Source organism: Embiotoca jacksoni, unplaced genomic scaffold (assembly GCF_022577435.1).
Source record: "Embiotoca jacksoni isolate LCO1_2020_lvr unplaced genomic scaffold, fEmbJac1.0.p SCAF_90, whole genome shotgun sequence".
Classification (NCBI taxonomy): domain Eukaryota; kingdom Metazoa; phylum Chordata; class Actinopteri; family Embiotocidae; genus Embiotoca; species Embiotoca jacksoni.
This window is the reverse complement of record NW_027185448.1, coordinates 457,501-472,500: the sequence shown is the minus strand read 5'-3', so window position 1 is coordinate 472,500 and position 15,000 is coordinate 457,501. Positions and strand designations below refer to the sequence as shown.

Below are 15,000 nucleotides of genomic sequence, written 5' to 3'. Positions count from 1 at the left end.
TTCGTCTCCATTAAGTAAGTCCTGACGGACGTAAATGCACAAAGATAACTCTGAAAAGATTGGAGATAAGGCTGAAGTGGGTTTAAAGCAGCCTCGGGTCGGGTCGGGTCGGGTCGGGTCGGAGAGGTGTTCATGTCAGAGTGAGCCTGCAGATCACTGACCTGAGAACCTTCAAATGATCGAGTGCAGAAAAAGAAAACAAAAGGCTGCAAACTCAAAATTCTTCAACTTCAAAACACGACGATCGGTCTGAGAGTTCAGCGGTTGTCCTGGCGACCGGAGCGGGAGCCGGACGTAATAACCGCCTCCACCTTCCCCAGTAAACACCACCTTCGTATCCCCGACCTCCTCACGGCGTTCCAGGTGGCGTTTCACCGCCCGGAGGCGGCGCCCGGATCCCGGACTATACGTCCCGGCCTCAACACGCCAGAAATGTACAGATCACTTCCATCCTCCTCGCTGGTGTTAAAAGCTCCGGAAAAAACTAAAGACACAAACATGTCGGGGCAGAAACAGAGAAGACGGGTGGAGACGCTCCGGAGATGTCAGTCGGAGATATTGACTTCCTGCAACCGGAAAAAAGATGAAATACCACAAAGTCTCAGGAAGAATTCAGACAAGCTGACGAAGATATTTACTTTCATCTGATGTCAGAAATATTCAAAATTCAGTCACAGCGTTAAATTCAACATATAAAATACACAAACAAAAAACATTTCCAAGAGAAGAAAACAGCCCACACGACTTCTGTTTTTAACGATCTTCTAATTCCATTTCTGGCTTCACTTTTGCAAAAACAAAGAATAAACTTTTAGCAGCAAAAAGTAGCTTTTGCAAGTCGCTAACATGCTATGCTAACATGCTATGCTAACTAGCGCGCTAATGTTGCGAAATGCTGTCGCTGCAAGATCTTTCCTGGTTAACTCGAGCGTCCCGCTGAAGTTCAGACTTCCTGGTTTTGTGGGAAACGTCGTCAGTCAGAGAGAGAAGACGCAGATGAACGGTGACGAAGAGCAGGAGGTGAAGAAGATAGGAAGAGGAGATAAAGGAGGTGACCTCCATCATGGAAACAGACCGAGGCCTCGTCTCAGAACTGATATCACAACAGACGAGGAACGAAAGGAAGGAAGGAAGGAAGGAAAGGAGGGAAGGAAGGAAAGGAGGGAAGGAAGGAGGGAAGAAAAGGAGGGAAGGAAGGAAAGGAGGGAAGGGAAGGAGGGAAGAAAAGGGTCCAAAAATGCTCCTGATTTTCGACCACGTTAGATTTTGTTCTGTAACTTCAGCTTCAACACAAAACATCAAAAATTAAAAGCAAAGTTCATGTTTCATCATTTTCACCTCATTCTGATAATAATTAAAAACATAATTCAAAGTATTTCTATAATCATGCAAGAAGAACTGTCTCCACTGAAGAAAAATGATTTACAAATGTTCATATTTGTGAAATACATTTGGTGCTATAGTTTTCCAAGCATTAAAGTTCAGATGATTTTACTACTTTTTAACATTTTAGGTGAAACAATCTCGTTTTCTGGTGCAGAAATTTGATCCAAAGTAAAGAAGCAGATGATTCGTTGAAGTGATTAAAACTGAAGGAGATGATCACACATTTCTGATGTGACAGAAAAAAGAGAGAGCAGGTCGACGAGACAGAAATACGCTGGGAGTGTAGAGAAGGCAGGGATGAAGAGGAGGAGAGGAAGAGGAGGAGAGGAAGAGGAGGAGAGGAAGAGGAGGAGAGGAAGGTGGGACAGATAGAGGAGACCCAGAGGAACAGTTCTCCTGAAGGTTGATGTCTTCTCCCACAATCCTGTCTGACAGGTCGACATCCCCTCAGGATGTGGAAACTCCTGCACCGTGTGTGTGTGTGTGTGTGTGTGTGTGTGTGTGTGTGTGTGTGTGTGTGTGTGTGTGTGTGACCGTGTGTGTGTGTGTGTGTGTGTGTGTGTGTGTGTGTGTGTGTGTGTGTGTGTGTGTGTGTGTGTGTGTGTGTGTTCATCTGTTTTTTCATAACTCACTTGTCCAATAAAATCTGATTCTGATTCTTTAAATTGTTGTTTGATGGTTAAAACTTTAGTTTGGAGTCGCGTTACGCTCAAAAACCAACTGATCAACGACGTATAAAAGTTGCTCAACAAAGTTTATTACTATTATTGATTATAATAATTAGTAAGATCCTGAGAAACAAGCAGGAATACAAACATTGTGTTTCCTGGTGCAGGATTTAACAGGAAGTATCCTCATCTCCTTTAATTATTACCATCTCTGACGGTGCAGTATTTCCCTTTAGGAAAGATTATTCATTCATATTTCATAAAAACCTCATGAAGGTGAAAAAGCCACAAAATAAACAGAAAGAGACTCGACCCCAATTTGTGAAAGATTTTTTTTTTAAATGTCTGTATGATAAGATAACGTCAACATTCACACTGACAGAGGAAGGGAGGAAGGAAGGACGGAGGAAGGAAGGAAGGACGGAGGGAGGGAGGAAGGACGGAGGGAGGAAGGAAGGACGGAGGGAGGAAGGATGGACGGAGGAAGGAAGGACGGACGGAAGAAGGAAGGAAGGAGGAAGGAAGGAAGGAAGGATGGACGGAGGAAGGAAGGACGGAGGGAGGATGGACAGAGGAAGGAAGGAAGGACGGAGGGAGGGAGGAAGGACGGAGGGAGGAAGGAAGGACGGAAGGAGGAAGGATGGACGGAGGAAGGAAGGACGGACGGAAGAAGGAAGGAAGGAGGAAGGACGGAAGGAAGGATGGACGGAGGAAGGAAGGACGGAGGGAGGATGGACAGAGGGAGGAAGGAAGGACGGAGGGAGGATGGACAGAGGGAGGATGGATGGAGGGAGGAAGGGAGGCTTCCTCTGCCGTGACCTCGACCTTCTCCACGACCCTGATCCACTCCTCCTTTCATGTGCTGCATCCATCACTTATTATAACAGACAGCTGGGTCCAATTCATAATTAGTGAAGAACAGGAGGAGGAGGAGGAGGAGGAGGAGGAGGAGGGATAAGAGGGAAGAGGGGAGGACAGGTTGTCTGGAAGACGAGCGTGATAGAAGAGGAGGAGTTTGTAGATGTTCATCAAGGTAAAACTTACTACACACACACACACACACACACACACACACACACACACACACACACACACACACACACACACACACACACACACACACACTTGTGATGAACCGGAGCCTTCAGATAACTTCCTGCTTCCATGTGAACGTTCATATTCTTTAGTTTGAGTTTTTCTTTTCTTTGGAAAACGTTGAAACTTCACGTTTGTGGATTTATGATGAAAAACCAGCCGACGTGTTTCTACATCCAGACGTCATCAGGAACGTCTCGGCCGCCTTCAAACCGACAGCAGGAGAAATATTCCCAGCATGCCTTTCAGTGTAAGTTAATGGGGACGGGGTGTGTGTGTGTGTGTGTGTGTGTGTGTGTGTGTGTGTGTGGAGGGGGTGGGGGGCGGGGGTGGGGGGGGGGGGTGGGGGGTGGGGGTTGGGGGGCTCAGGCTCCCCAGCTGTTGTCTTCAAGGGAACCGGACACAGTTGGTGCAGCTCAATCACCTCCTCCGTGTCCGTCAGTACAAATGTCTCGGAAAAGTGCTCGGAGACGACGAGAACACACTCGACAACACACACTCGACTCCCCCACCCTCCGTCTCTTTCAGGTCATCGCCATGGTTACGGAGCGCGATGGGGTTTTAAAACGGGGACTTTGCTCCACGAAGCGGTCCGTCGCGGGCGTGAACTGTGACTAAGCTTCATTAACACTGTGACTGCATGCTGAGGTGGACAGACACACACACACACACACACACACACACACACACACACACACACACACACACACACACACACACACACACACACACACACAGAAGATTTTGGAGATTGTGTTCAACAATATGCCTGAGTAAGTCCATGTGTGGGAAACACTTCATATTGTTTTAACCTTCCATGAGCTGCTGTATAATTTCAATTTCTTTCTTTGGTCAGAAATGTGGAAACATGGCTGACAAAACTTCCTATTCTCATTTATCTGAACAAGCTGATCTAAACAGACAAATGAAAGTCAATATCTAACAACCCTACAAAGACAGAAACCAACTTATTTAGGTTGAGTGAAACTCCGCTAACCAAAAAACAAACAAACACGTACTTGAGAAAACATCCCAGAGATCTCAAGCAGAAGCTGAAAGTTTGGATTCAAAATAAATCCCTGAAAATATGTGATACCTGAACGGAGTAACTTCACATCTGTAAAACAATATATAAAAGATGAACTTATTGACCTAAAATCGTCCTTTTAACACACACACACACACACACACACACACACACACACACACACACACACACACACACACACACACACTTCAGTCACCAGCTCAGATGAGGAGAAACTCAAACATGGTGCTCGGCCCAGAACAAACCAATATTTACTGTCACATTACGGAGAGCAAACCTCTCTTTGTCCCTCCGTTTCCTCTTCCTCCTTCTTGCTTCACGTTTTATTGTTTGCGTTCCTGCCTTTCCTCCTCCGTTCACGGAAAACACCGATAAGTGAAATATGGAAACGGATAACTTGACGGACAGCTGACAGTTTTCACGGTGAACGACGCTCGAGACTTCCAGAAGCAACTTTTAAAAAAGAGAAATAAGACGAGAACGGCAGAAAGAGAAAATAAACGGATCTGTGAATTTATCTTTGACTGAAATACGAGTCTTTATTCAGATTAAACTCCAGATCTCAGCGTACGTACATTTGAAGACGAGTCCACCCCGCGGTCTTTAAAGGAGGACGAGAAATGCATGTTACAAAAATAATTAGATGGATGAATGTTTTTTTAATGACTAAAACACAGCAAACTGTATTAAATATGTCTGTGGACGAGAGCACAAAGTAGGAAATAACAACAAACAGAAAACAGACAAAAAAGACACAATAGAACAACGTTCACCTGCTAGAAGCTCAAAAATCAAGAAAGAAATGATCAAAATCAGGAAGCAAAAAGAAAAAAAACAATGTGCAAAAGTATTGAAGAAATCAGCAGCAGAGAAAGATGGAAAGGTGGAAAAATAATAAGATGCAAAGCTTTCTGCTTGAGTTTTAACAAAATGAAAAAAAATTAAAAAAAAGAACAATCCTGGTTTAGAAGATCTGAGTTCAATCTAAAATCAGGCTTAAATGTGAAATAAGTCATCGGGGTTTTTACAGTAAATAATAAATCCGTCCTCGTCTGACGTCGTTCTGTCCCACTGAAGGAGCTCATTGTGGGACAGACAACAGACATTAGCGTCCGGCTATTCTCGGTCTGACGGGAAGAAGAAGACTCAAAGTCACTTGTGTCCTTCGGGGGAGGGGGGGGGGGGGGGGGGGGCTGGCACACAACGTGTTTTTCTGTTTGGGTTTTTGTCTTAAGGAAGCTGCACACACACACACACACACACACACACACACACACACACACACTTCCTCACCGATCTGATGATGACGGAGGCTGAAATTCACATTCATTTAAAACAGATGAGAACATTTTAAGAGCCTCATCTTCCTCTGCAGTGTTTCACCATTCAGATTCAGACGATAGTCACTCATCATTTTATTTATTTATTTACCTTTTAATTTCAGAAAAAACACAATCAACCCAATCTATGAAGAAGTGGCCGATGTGCCCTCGCTCTCCTTCACCTGTGATTAGGCCCCTCCCCCTCTCTGAACCGCATGAGTCCCTGTATACACAACACTCACACTTAAACCCTCCACCGATGGGAAACGCTGTTGCATCATCAGTTTTAGTCTGTTCCTTTTTTATTTCATTTTTATGTGTATCTTTGTTTCTAATTTTGGACTCTTTCACAGAAATCTCTTCAAACTTCAAACCAACAATTCACAGTTTCTTTTATCTTGAAGTAAGAAGTGTGTTTGTGTGAAGGTCGTTCAGGCCGAACTGATCTTTCACTCTCAGATCGTGTCGACAGACTTCGAACAGAAGAAACATCTGAAGACTTTTGTGTCGCCTGAACACAAAAACCGTAACGACTCCTTCAGGAGGACTTTTCTGTTTTGTAATTGCAGATTAAGGAACTCAATGAAGGAAGAATAAATGCTGTTTGTTTGCTCCTCAAACGACCGATTAACCGATCTAATCTCCTCTAATGAATTTCCCGTTGAGTCCCGTTTCCTCTGAAGGATCTGAAACGCTCCAGCAGCCGTTCACAACCGGCTGATTCCTCCGTGTTTGTTTGCCCGCCGGCCGTCTGAATGGACCGAACACTCTGACGGACACAATGGTGAGATAAAAGAGCCCATTGAGGAGCTCTGCAGGCCGAGGGCCGCGGCAAAAGGAGGTTGGTGAGGGCGAGCAAACAGGGCGAGACAATGGAGGCAGCAGCTGATTGGCTGCTCGGGGTCGAGGCCCGACGTGTCCCGACCGGATCGCAGGAGGCTCGTTCAAAGTTCTTCTGCCTTTAACACTTTTCACAGCTTTGTTTCACCGATATTTGGTCCTTATAACCACAACGTACTTCTACCAAAGCATCTCGAGCCTCCAGAAACCAGGGAGAACCCAGCTGGGGCTTATTTTTTTTATTAATTATTTAATCGTTTAGACTATAAAACAGTCCACATGTCAAACATATCAGATGTAAAATCATACAAAAAAGGCTGTAATCATAAACTGGATATAAAAGAGTTTGTTCGGTCACACGCAGCATTGCATTTGACAAGTCAATCAATTCTTATCTATTTCTGTCAATCATAGCTGGACTCCTCTTCCTCCTCCTCCTCCTCCTCCTCCCTTTTGTTTGCACTTAAGGCAACTTCATGCCACTAAAATTAAGTTTAAACTAAATTTGATAAAAAAAATAAAAATAAACTGTAACTATAAATAGCTCTAAGAACCGCTTTGGTCACGAGACATGAAACCGTGTCGTCCATGTGTTTTGTCAGACGTTATGAATTATGTTCCTCTCGCTCAGATCTGTACTGAACTTCAACAAACTATGATGCTGATTTGTTAAAACCCCAAACTGAAGCCAGAAGTGAAGGTGAGTTAACCTGCCAACAACAACACCACCGACGGCATCGATAGACAGAAATAAACGAGCAGCCAACTATTTCAGACTCCCACTCATCCCTCCATCCTCCTTTATTCCGCTTCAAACGTGACCTCAACGTTTACCGTTTGTTCCTCTTTCTGTCCCTGAATCCCTCCTATTAAGGTCAGCTCGCTCCGCCACTCGTTTCCCCGCCCTCGGCTCATTTTCCTGCCCAGTACACACAGTGAATGACAGAAAAATGCCAACTGTGTGTCAGCGTTTGTGTGAGGCAACGTTTAACCCCTGAGTGACATGAGGGGGAGGGGGGGGGGCAGGAAGATGACGGCCGCTGTGAGCGTATGGAGGACGGAGGGGATGAATGAGAGCGACTGTTGGACCTGAACGTGACTGAAATGTGCGGTGAACTGAATCATGGTGGAAAACATCACAACCAAGAATGAATGATCCTGATGACAGAAATCATCTACGAAGCAGACGAGTTCACACTGGAAGGAGAAATGGGAAATGAATTCCTACATTTATTATGAGGCTTCAGGTGACATCATAGTGACACTCGTACCGCTGACCCCACTGAGGGTCAACACCCGCAGGTTTCACCACCTTTCAGCTCATTGGACGAGAATAAAATGGAAGGAATCTTTCCAAAGGAAGTCTTACGCTGACTGACGGCGACAAATTGTCAGAAAGCCGAAGTGAAGGCGAAGAAAATGAAACATTTCTCATTTGAGAAGCACATTTGATGATTGAGCTGAAGACAACTTTAATGTTCCATGTTTCATGTTGCAGCAGCTCAGTCTGCTCGAACAGAAAAAGATTTCTACAGATTAATTGTGCAGTTTTCATGTTTGTATTTTTCTGATGTGATTTGTAGATTTGTTTTTTTTATTAATCTACAAAAACAAAATGTCAAAGAAAATAGTGCAAAAAAACCCAATCACAGTAACGTCTTTAAATTCCTTCTTCTATCGTCCCAAATGGCCCCAAAAGCCCAAAATATTCAAAACAACTTCATTTCTCTCGTTTATGAAGCTGAAACTAGTTTCTTCTCTTCCGCCTCCTTTTCAGTGATCGAATGTGTAAAGAAGAATTGTTGATTACAACGAGAGGAATTCATAAAAAAATAAAGAATGAATTGAGTCAATTACCAAAACAGGTGACAATTATTTTTCCATCTCAAGTGATCCAAGTTTCTGAGATATTTTAATGACGAGTAGTTAACGCTGCGTTTTGGAGATTATTAAGAAAAAAACAGAAAAGAAGTGACAAGAATGAGAGCGACACGTTTGATGTCCATCTCATCCATCTTAATCTCATCCATCTTCTTTCCATCATCTCTGTCGAACTCTGCACAGAAGAGTCTTTGTGGCGAGAAGACGTCGAGACAAACACGAATAGTTGAACCGAGCGAAGAGAGGAGGATGGAGTCGCTGATTAACGATGTGAGCGACAAAAAACCTACAGATCATATCTTCAAACACTTTCAAAGATCCGTCGGCTCGACTGGATGTTGTATAACGGGACACACACACACACACACACACACACACACACACACACACACACACACACACAGAGACACACACACACACAGACGTCACACCTGAGGAAGTGTGTGAAGATTAAAACAACTGGAACTGTCTGTTCAAGGCCAAAACCACACACACACACACACACACACACACACACACACACACACACACACACACACACACACACACACACACACACACACACACACACACACGCTCTGTGTGGTTCTCATGCTCGACACTCATAAATACAGGATTTGGCAGAAGGAGACTGATCGTAATCAACACAGAAATAATCCGCTCAGCGACTGAAGATTCAACACGTTGTTTTTTTTAAATCAGTGTAAACTGTCTGTTTGTTGGACTCAACTCTCCTGATGCCGGTTCACCACATCTGTTGCTTTCAGATGAATAAAGTTAACAAGAGGATTCAGTTATTTTCAACGGGTGTTTTGGGTTATTGAGTTCAACCCGTTCCTGCGACATGTTTCACAATAAAAGCCTTTTTATTTAATTTTTTTTTACGAAATGAGGAGTTTCTGTCGAATAAAATGCTTTTAATTTGAAATAATACTTTATAACTTTTGACAGCTTCAAGCTGATGTCACAAGTCAATGAATACATCTCAAATGTTTGTTTTTATCGTCTCTGTTGAACGACACGCTTCAGATCTTCAAACACTCTGATTTTAAACTACACTGGTTATTAAAATATTGTCAGACGCTGCTGACGTGGACCTGTGATGAAATATTAACCATCCCTCCACACTGATTTATTTTTTTTCAACTAAAATACTCTATCCCTTTTGAGCGTGTCAGAAATGGTCGGGATTTTCCAGATGTTAAAAAAACAAAAAACCCTCTCACGAACTCGCTTGCTGCCACTTTAAAGATAACTGTGACGCTAAAACCACATCAATGGCAGGAAGAATTCAATCAGAGGCCATCGGCACCGCGCGAGCTTCACGGTGAACAATGGAGCGACCTCACAGTGTGTGTGTGTGTGTGTGTGTGTGTGTGTGTGTGTGTGTGTGTGTGTGTGTGTGTGTGTGTTTGTCCTGCAGCCAACACACCAGGAAACAGTGTGCGTGACGGTTTTATATTTCTTTTTCAAATCTCTTATTGTGATCTGATTTTGTTTCTTTTATACCGAAACTGTTTTGATTTCATTTTTGCTGTCGATTGGACAAAACAAAACAAAAGAAAAGAGGTGAAAGTAATAAAATTAAAAAGTTGATAAATAAAATCAAAAATCTGAGTTCTGAGCTGCTTTCCCTTCTTTCATTTGAGTGAAATGACCCTTGAAGTAACTCTGCAGAACTCCAGGTTGAAGATGATGACAGCTTTCATTAAAAAAAAGACCTCACCTGAAGAACATGTACACACACACACACACACACACACACACACACACACACACACACACACCACCCTAATAATAGCCTGCTGAAACAGACGAGCATCCTCTCTGTCATCTCCTCCTCTTTCCATGTCCTCATCCTCCTTCCTCTTCTTCACCTCTGTTTTCTTCTCCACTAAGAAAAACTCCTCCTTCCTCTTCCTCATTTATTGGTCTCCTACTTTTTTTCCACCCCTCCTTCTGTACCTGTAACAACACTTCTTCTACGACCACACATCTGAAGAATGAAACCGTAAAAACACACACACACACACACACACACACACACACACACACACACACACGCACACACCTGTGCACAGAGTGAAAACACACACCAATGCAACATCACCCTCAGACCACACAGACTACGACAACGGAAGATTGTGTTGAATCTGGAATGACCTCATATTCCTCCTTCGCAGGAACAGATTATAGATTCATCTCCTATAGACATGAAGAATGAGGTATATTTCCATTTTCTGTTCTACTTTTTAACCACACTACATTTATCTGACCTGACTGCACCACAGACCTGTCAATCAAACAGACACGCCCCCAAAAACAGGTCTTCTTGAATCTTCTTTTCTAATGAATGAGGGATTATTTTCAGATGGACCTCCAGAAAACTAATAAGAAGGAGTGACTTTAGCTAACAACACCGAGATAACTGATGGACACATTTTATTCACTTTGGATTTGATGAGAGAAGTTGAATGGGAGTCTATGGAGCCGGAGGCTTTTTGGAGCCGACCTCTAGTGGCACTCGCTGGTATTGCAGCTGAAGACACTTCTGGATCGGAAACATTTATTTATTTAAATACCAAAAAAAAAAAACTGGACAGTCTACACGTAGCTTTTTACAGGGATTACTTCTTCGGCAGAAAGTAGCTCTAATATAAATTGTTGACACTGAGCTCGGCGAGTTTCTGTTTCCTTGGATATTCCAGAGTGACATTTTTTTTTTTCCAAAGTCATTCTTGGATGCCACGATTGCATGAAAAGGAAAAACTCCGTTCACCTCCGCTGTGTAATAGAAAACCCCACAGATGGATATCTCAAAACCTGCAGAGCAAAACAATCTGCACAAGAGGAAATAAGGGAAACAGCTAAAGTAGGAAAGATGAAGACGTGAAGGAGATGGAGGGACTCGAAGAAGAGGAGAAACCAGCAGACAAGGAGGCGACTCAGGAGCAGAAGATAGCAGAAGAAAGAAGAGAGAGAAGTAGACCAGATAAAAAGGGTCTATATTGGGCTGGAAGCTATCGGTAAAAGATAGGAGGAGGAGGAGGAGGAAGAGGAGGAGGAGGAGGAGGACGAGGTGTGTGAGACCTGATGCTCCTTAAAGACAAGAAAGAAAGGAGAATATGAAGAAATTGGAAGAAATGAAAAGTTTTAATCTGACAATGATGAGATGTAGAAATGTGTAAAAGTCATTAATAAACATACCCCGTAAAAAGCTTCAGATTTTAGTGAAATGTATGAACTGAGCAGTGGGTGGGTGACGCTCTGATATACTGATACTATATACTGATTGATATTTTTGAGCCACTACAATTTATTTCACAAAGAAAAAGTGCCTTCACGCAAACAGCTCCTGCATGCCTTTGAAAATGAACGTCCTTCAAAATAAAAGCACAGGAAGACTTCAAAACGAACGGTCGACATCTTCTACCTCAACCCAGCAGTTTGAGAACCGATGCTCTAAAAACAAAAGTAAAGGCCCCAAAACCAGGAGAAGCCGCCCCCTGATGAGCTCAGGAAAACGATGAGTGTACGTATTTCTGTCCATATAATCTAATATCGAGGTTTGACTTCAACAAGCACAGAGAAAGAGAAGAGAGAGAGTTTGGGGTAATTTAAGGAGCCTTCTCCTCTGCAGGCTCAGACAGGTTAACTGACATTCCTCTCTCTCTCTCTACCATTCAGTAGGAGGTGGTGGAGGAGGAGGGGGGGGAGGTAGGTTGGGCCTTAACACCATCTCTGCACCCTGTCTCACACACACACACATACACACACACACACACACACACACACACACACACACACACACACACACACACACACTGTGGCCTTATGTCCACCTACATTCTTTCAAGACAAAAGTGCAACCTGGTAACTAGAGACCCCCCCCCCCCCTCCCACACACACACACACACACCCTCTGCTCACCAGCAGCAGTGACACAGACTTCTGTAAAATGGTTCTGATCCAGAAGTGTCTTCAGCTGCAATACCAGCGAGTGCCACTAGAGGTCGGCTCCAAAAAGCCTCCGGCTCCATAGACTCCCATTCAACTTCTCTCATCAAATCCAAAGTGAATAAAATGTGTCCATCAGTTATCTCGGTGTTGTTAGCTAAAGTCACTCCTTCTTATTAGTTTTCTGGAGGTCCATCTGAAAATAATCCCTCATTCATTAGAAAAGAAGATTCAAGAAGACCTGTTTTTGGGGGCGTGTCTGTTTGATTGACAGGCCTGTGGTGCAGTCAGGTTACAGCTATCGGTGGGCGGGACGTAGTATCGTCATGGTTTCCAATCAGATCGGTCAGATCGACCCGCTGGCTCCTCCCCCAGCTCGTCCAAATATGGTCACTTCCTGCTCCAAACCTCTACGAACGAGCAAAGATGGCGACGGACAAAACCTGAATCCGATGCTTCATAACAGCTGTTCACAAACCGACGGGTGACCTCACTGTTGGTTGCCGATTGGTCATAACTGATCTCTCATTTTGCAGTGAATCAAACGCTTGATTAAAAGTGTCGGTGCAGGAAGCCGTGACTGTCGTCATCCAGCCAACGTCAGGACGGCGAGAACACGGAGCTCCGACAACTCCAGTCTTCTTTAAAGACTCATTCATTCTTTTATTACTGCCACAAGGTAAACAGCATAAAAGCTTTTACAAGCTAAACACACACACACACACACACACACACACACACACACACACACACACTCTGACTGTCACAGCTCCCTCCTTCTCTATTGAGACCTTCAACTCAGAAGGAAAAAGAGACGGCAAACAGAAAGGAGTGAGAGAAAAAAAGCTGGAGGAGGGAAGTAGAAACTGAAAACACACACACACACACACACACACACACACACACACACACACACACACACACACACACACAGAGAGAGAATGTCTCTGCGCTGAGGGAGGCACTCCAGCAGGAGAGCCCGGCACAAAGGAGGCGCATTCAGGAGCATGAAAAGGTTGTTCAAGAGCGACGTTCAAAAACAGTAAAAAGCTGAACTCGGCACAGCGGAGGGTTTGTGTACCTGTGTGTGTGTGTGTGTGTGTGTGTGTGTGTGTGTGTGTGTGTGTGTGTGTGTGTGTGTGTGTGTGTGTTTGTGTTTGTGTGTGTGTGTGATGCCGAGAACAACGGCTCCGAAACGACTCAGTTTGAGTCTTTGTTCGGGTTCGCTGACGTTTCGGAGGATCATAAATCACCGAGGTTAGTTAGTAAACTAGTTGATGGGCTCAGATTTATTTTACATGAAGAATCAGATCTGGCACGTTTGAGCAGTTCATCACGGCAAAGTAGAAAGCGGGAGGAGCTCACGGAGCTTTTAAGGCTTTTGGCTTCGTTTCTACTTTAAAAATCAGCTGTGATTAATGGAGATGTGTGAATCCATCAGTGACTCATTCACATGTGAATGATTTGTTCTGTGTGCGTTTCTTCATGTCGCATCGATCGATGCGGCAAACGGGTTTGAAAAGTGTCAAATAAAGTGTTTTAATATAAAACAATCCCTTTGATTGGGACCCCCCGGCCCCTCCTCAAAGACCTAAAAACCTAGTATATAACTGGACCTTGTGTGAAACTGAAGAGCTTTTATTTTGAAAAGTCAGGGCATTCCAGCTAAAACTGCTGACACTCGCTTTATAGCTCCGCCCCCACCGGTGCAGTCCAGCCCCCAAAAATACAGTATTTATGTCATTTACGAGCAGCTGTTTCTTTCCAGCTCAGTGCGAGACTCTCTGCTGCGTTTATGTCCTCTGATCTCTGCGTGTGGGGAGGTTCGAACCGTCCACGATCTACTCAGAACCGGGTCGGGTTCAGAAAGCAAGGAGCTCTCTTTAAAAAAAAAAAAAAAAGGATCCAATTTAACACAAAGTATTCAGTAAAAAACACAAATCAGAGATGGTGACAGCCTCACATGTTGGGAACCACAGCCATTAAAACTTTAATGGCCCAGCGTGCAGGTCAAAGGTCACACTTTCCAAGCCCTATAGCGGTTGGAGGAGGAGGGGGAGGAAGGGGGGTCAAAAGGGGTCAAATCGAGATTCCCAGAGAGACTGACAATCTTAAACATTCAATAGAAGAAGAGCAGCAGACAGACTGAGATCCTTCAGATGAAGACAGACGGAGAGAGTCCAGAGTTCTGGTCCTGGTTCTGGTTCCTACCTGTCCGAGGTCCAGGGTGACGTTCACCTCGTTGAACTCTGTGCTGCGGGACAGCGGCGGGCTCTGCCACCAGCGCTCTGTCCCGTCGACGGCGTTGCTGATGGGGTGGGCGCGGTCGCTGTCGCCCTGTTTGCAGGTGTCGCAGTACTGGCCCTGAAGAGGAGGACAACGAGGGACAGATGAAATCGGAGAAAAGTTTGAAAAAAAGGCTCCGAGTGAAGAGCCCGAAGCTTTTACTTTCACATACTTGAGATTTTTGGGGAAATAGTTTTGCAGTTTCTTGCAAATCAAAGGATCATAGAAGCTTCAGACTTTAACACAGACTTGTTCACTTTCCAGATGTTTCTACAACACTGTGGTGCAAAATAAGGAGGTACATGATGCTTCTGACCTTTATTTATGCTTTAATGATTCCATGTTTCATCTAATGCTGTAAAAGACACGAACGTCTGCAGGGTTTGACTCCAATCAGCAGATCCACCAGGAGAGGAGGAAGCTAATCGGTATGAACTCCTGCTACTACTGAGCTGAAGGAGTCTCCCTTCTGCCTGATGTTATTTATGAACACGGTATATTGAGCGATTTGATCCTG

At 44.2% G+C, this 15,000-nt stretch overlaps 1 protein-coding gene across 1 annotated transcript in view; it reads right to left on the bottom strand.

The window, feature by feature from the left end:
• lama5 (laminin, alpha 5) overlaps nucleotides 1–15,000 on the bottom strand; it is a 78,659-nt gene that overhangs the window by 58,057 nt on the left and 5,602 nt on the right. Inside the window, exon 2 of the mRNA XM_069141739.1 lies at nucleotides 14,409–14,561. Coding sequence (XP_068997840.1) covers nucleotides 14,409–14,561 — 153 coding nt within the window. The remainder of the gene's footprint in view (nucleotides 1–14,408; nucleotides 14,562–15,000) is intronic.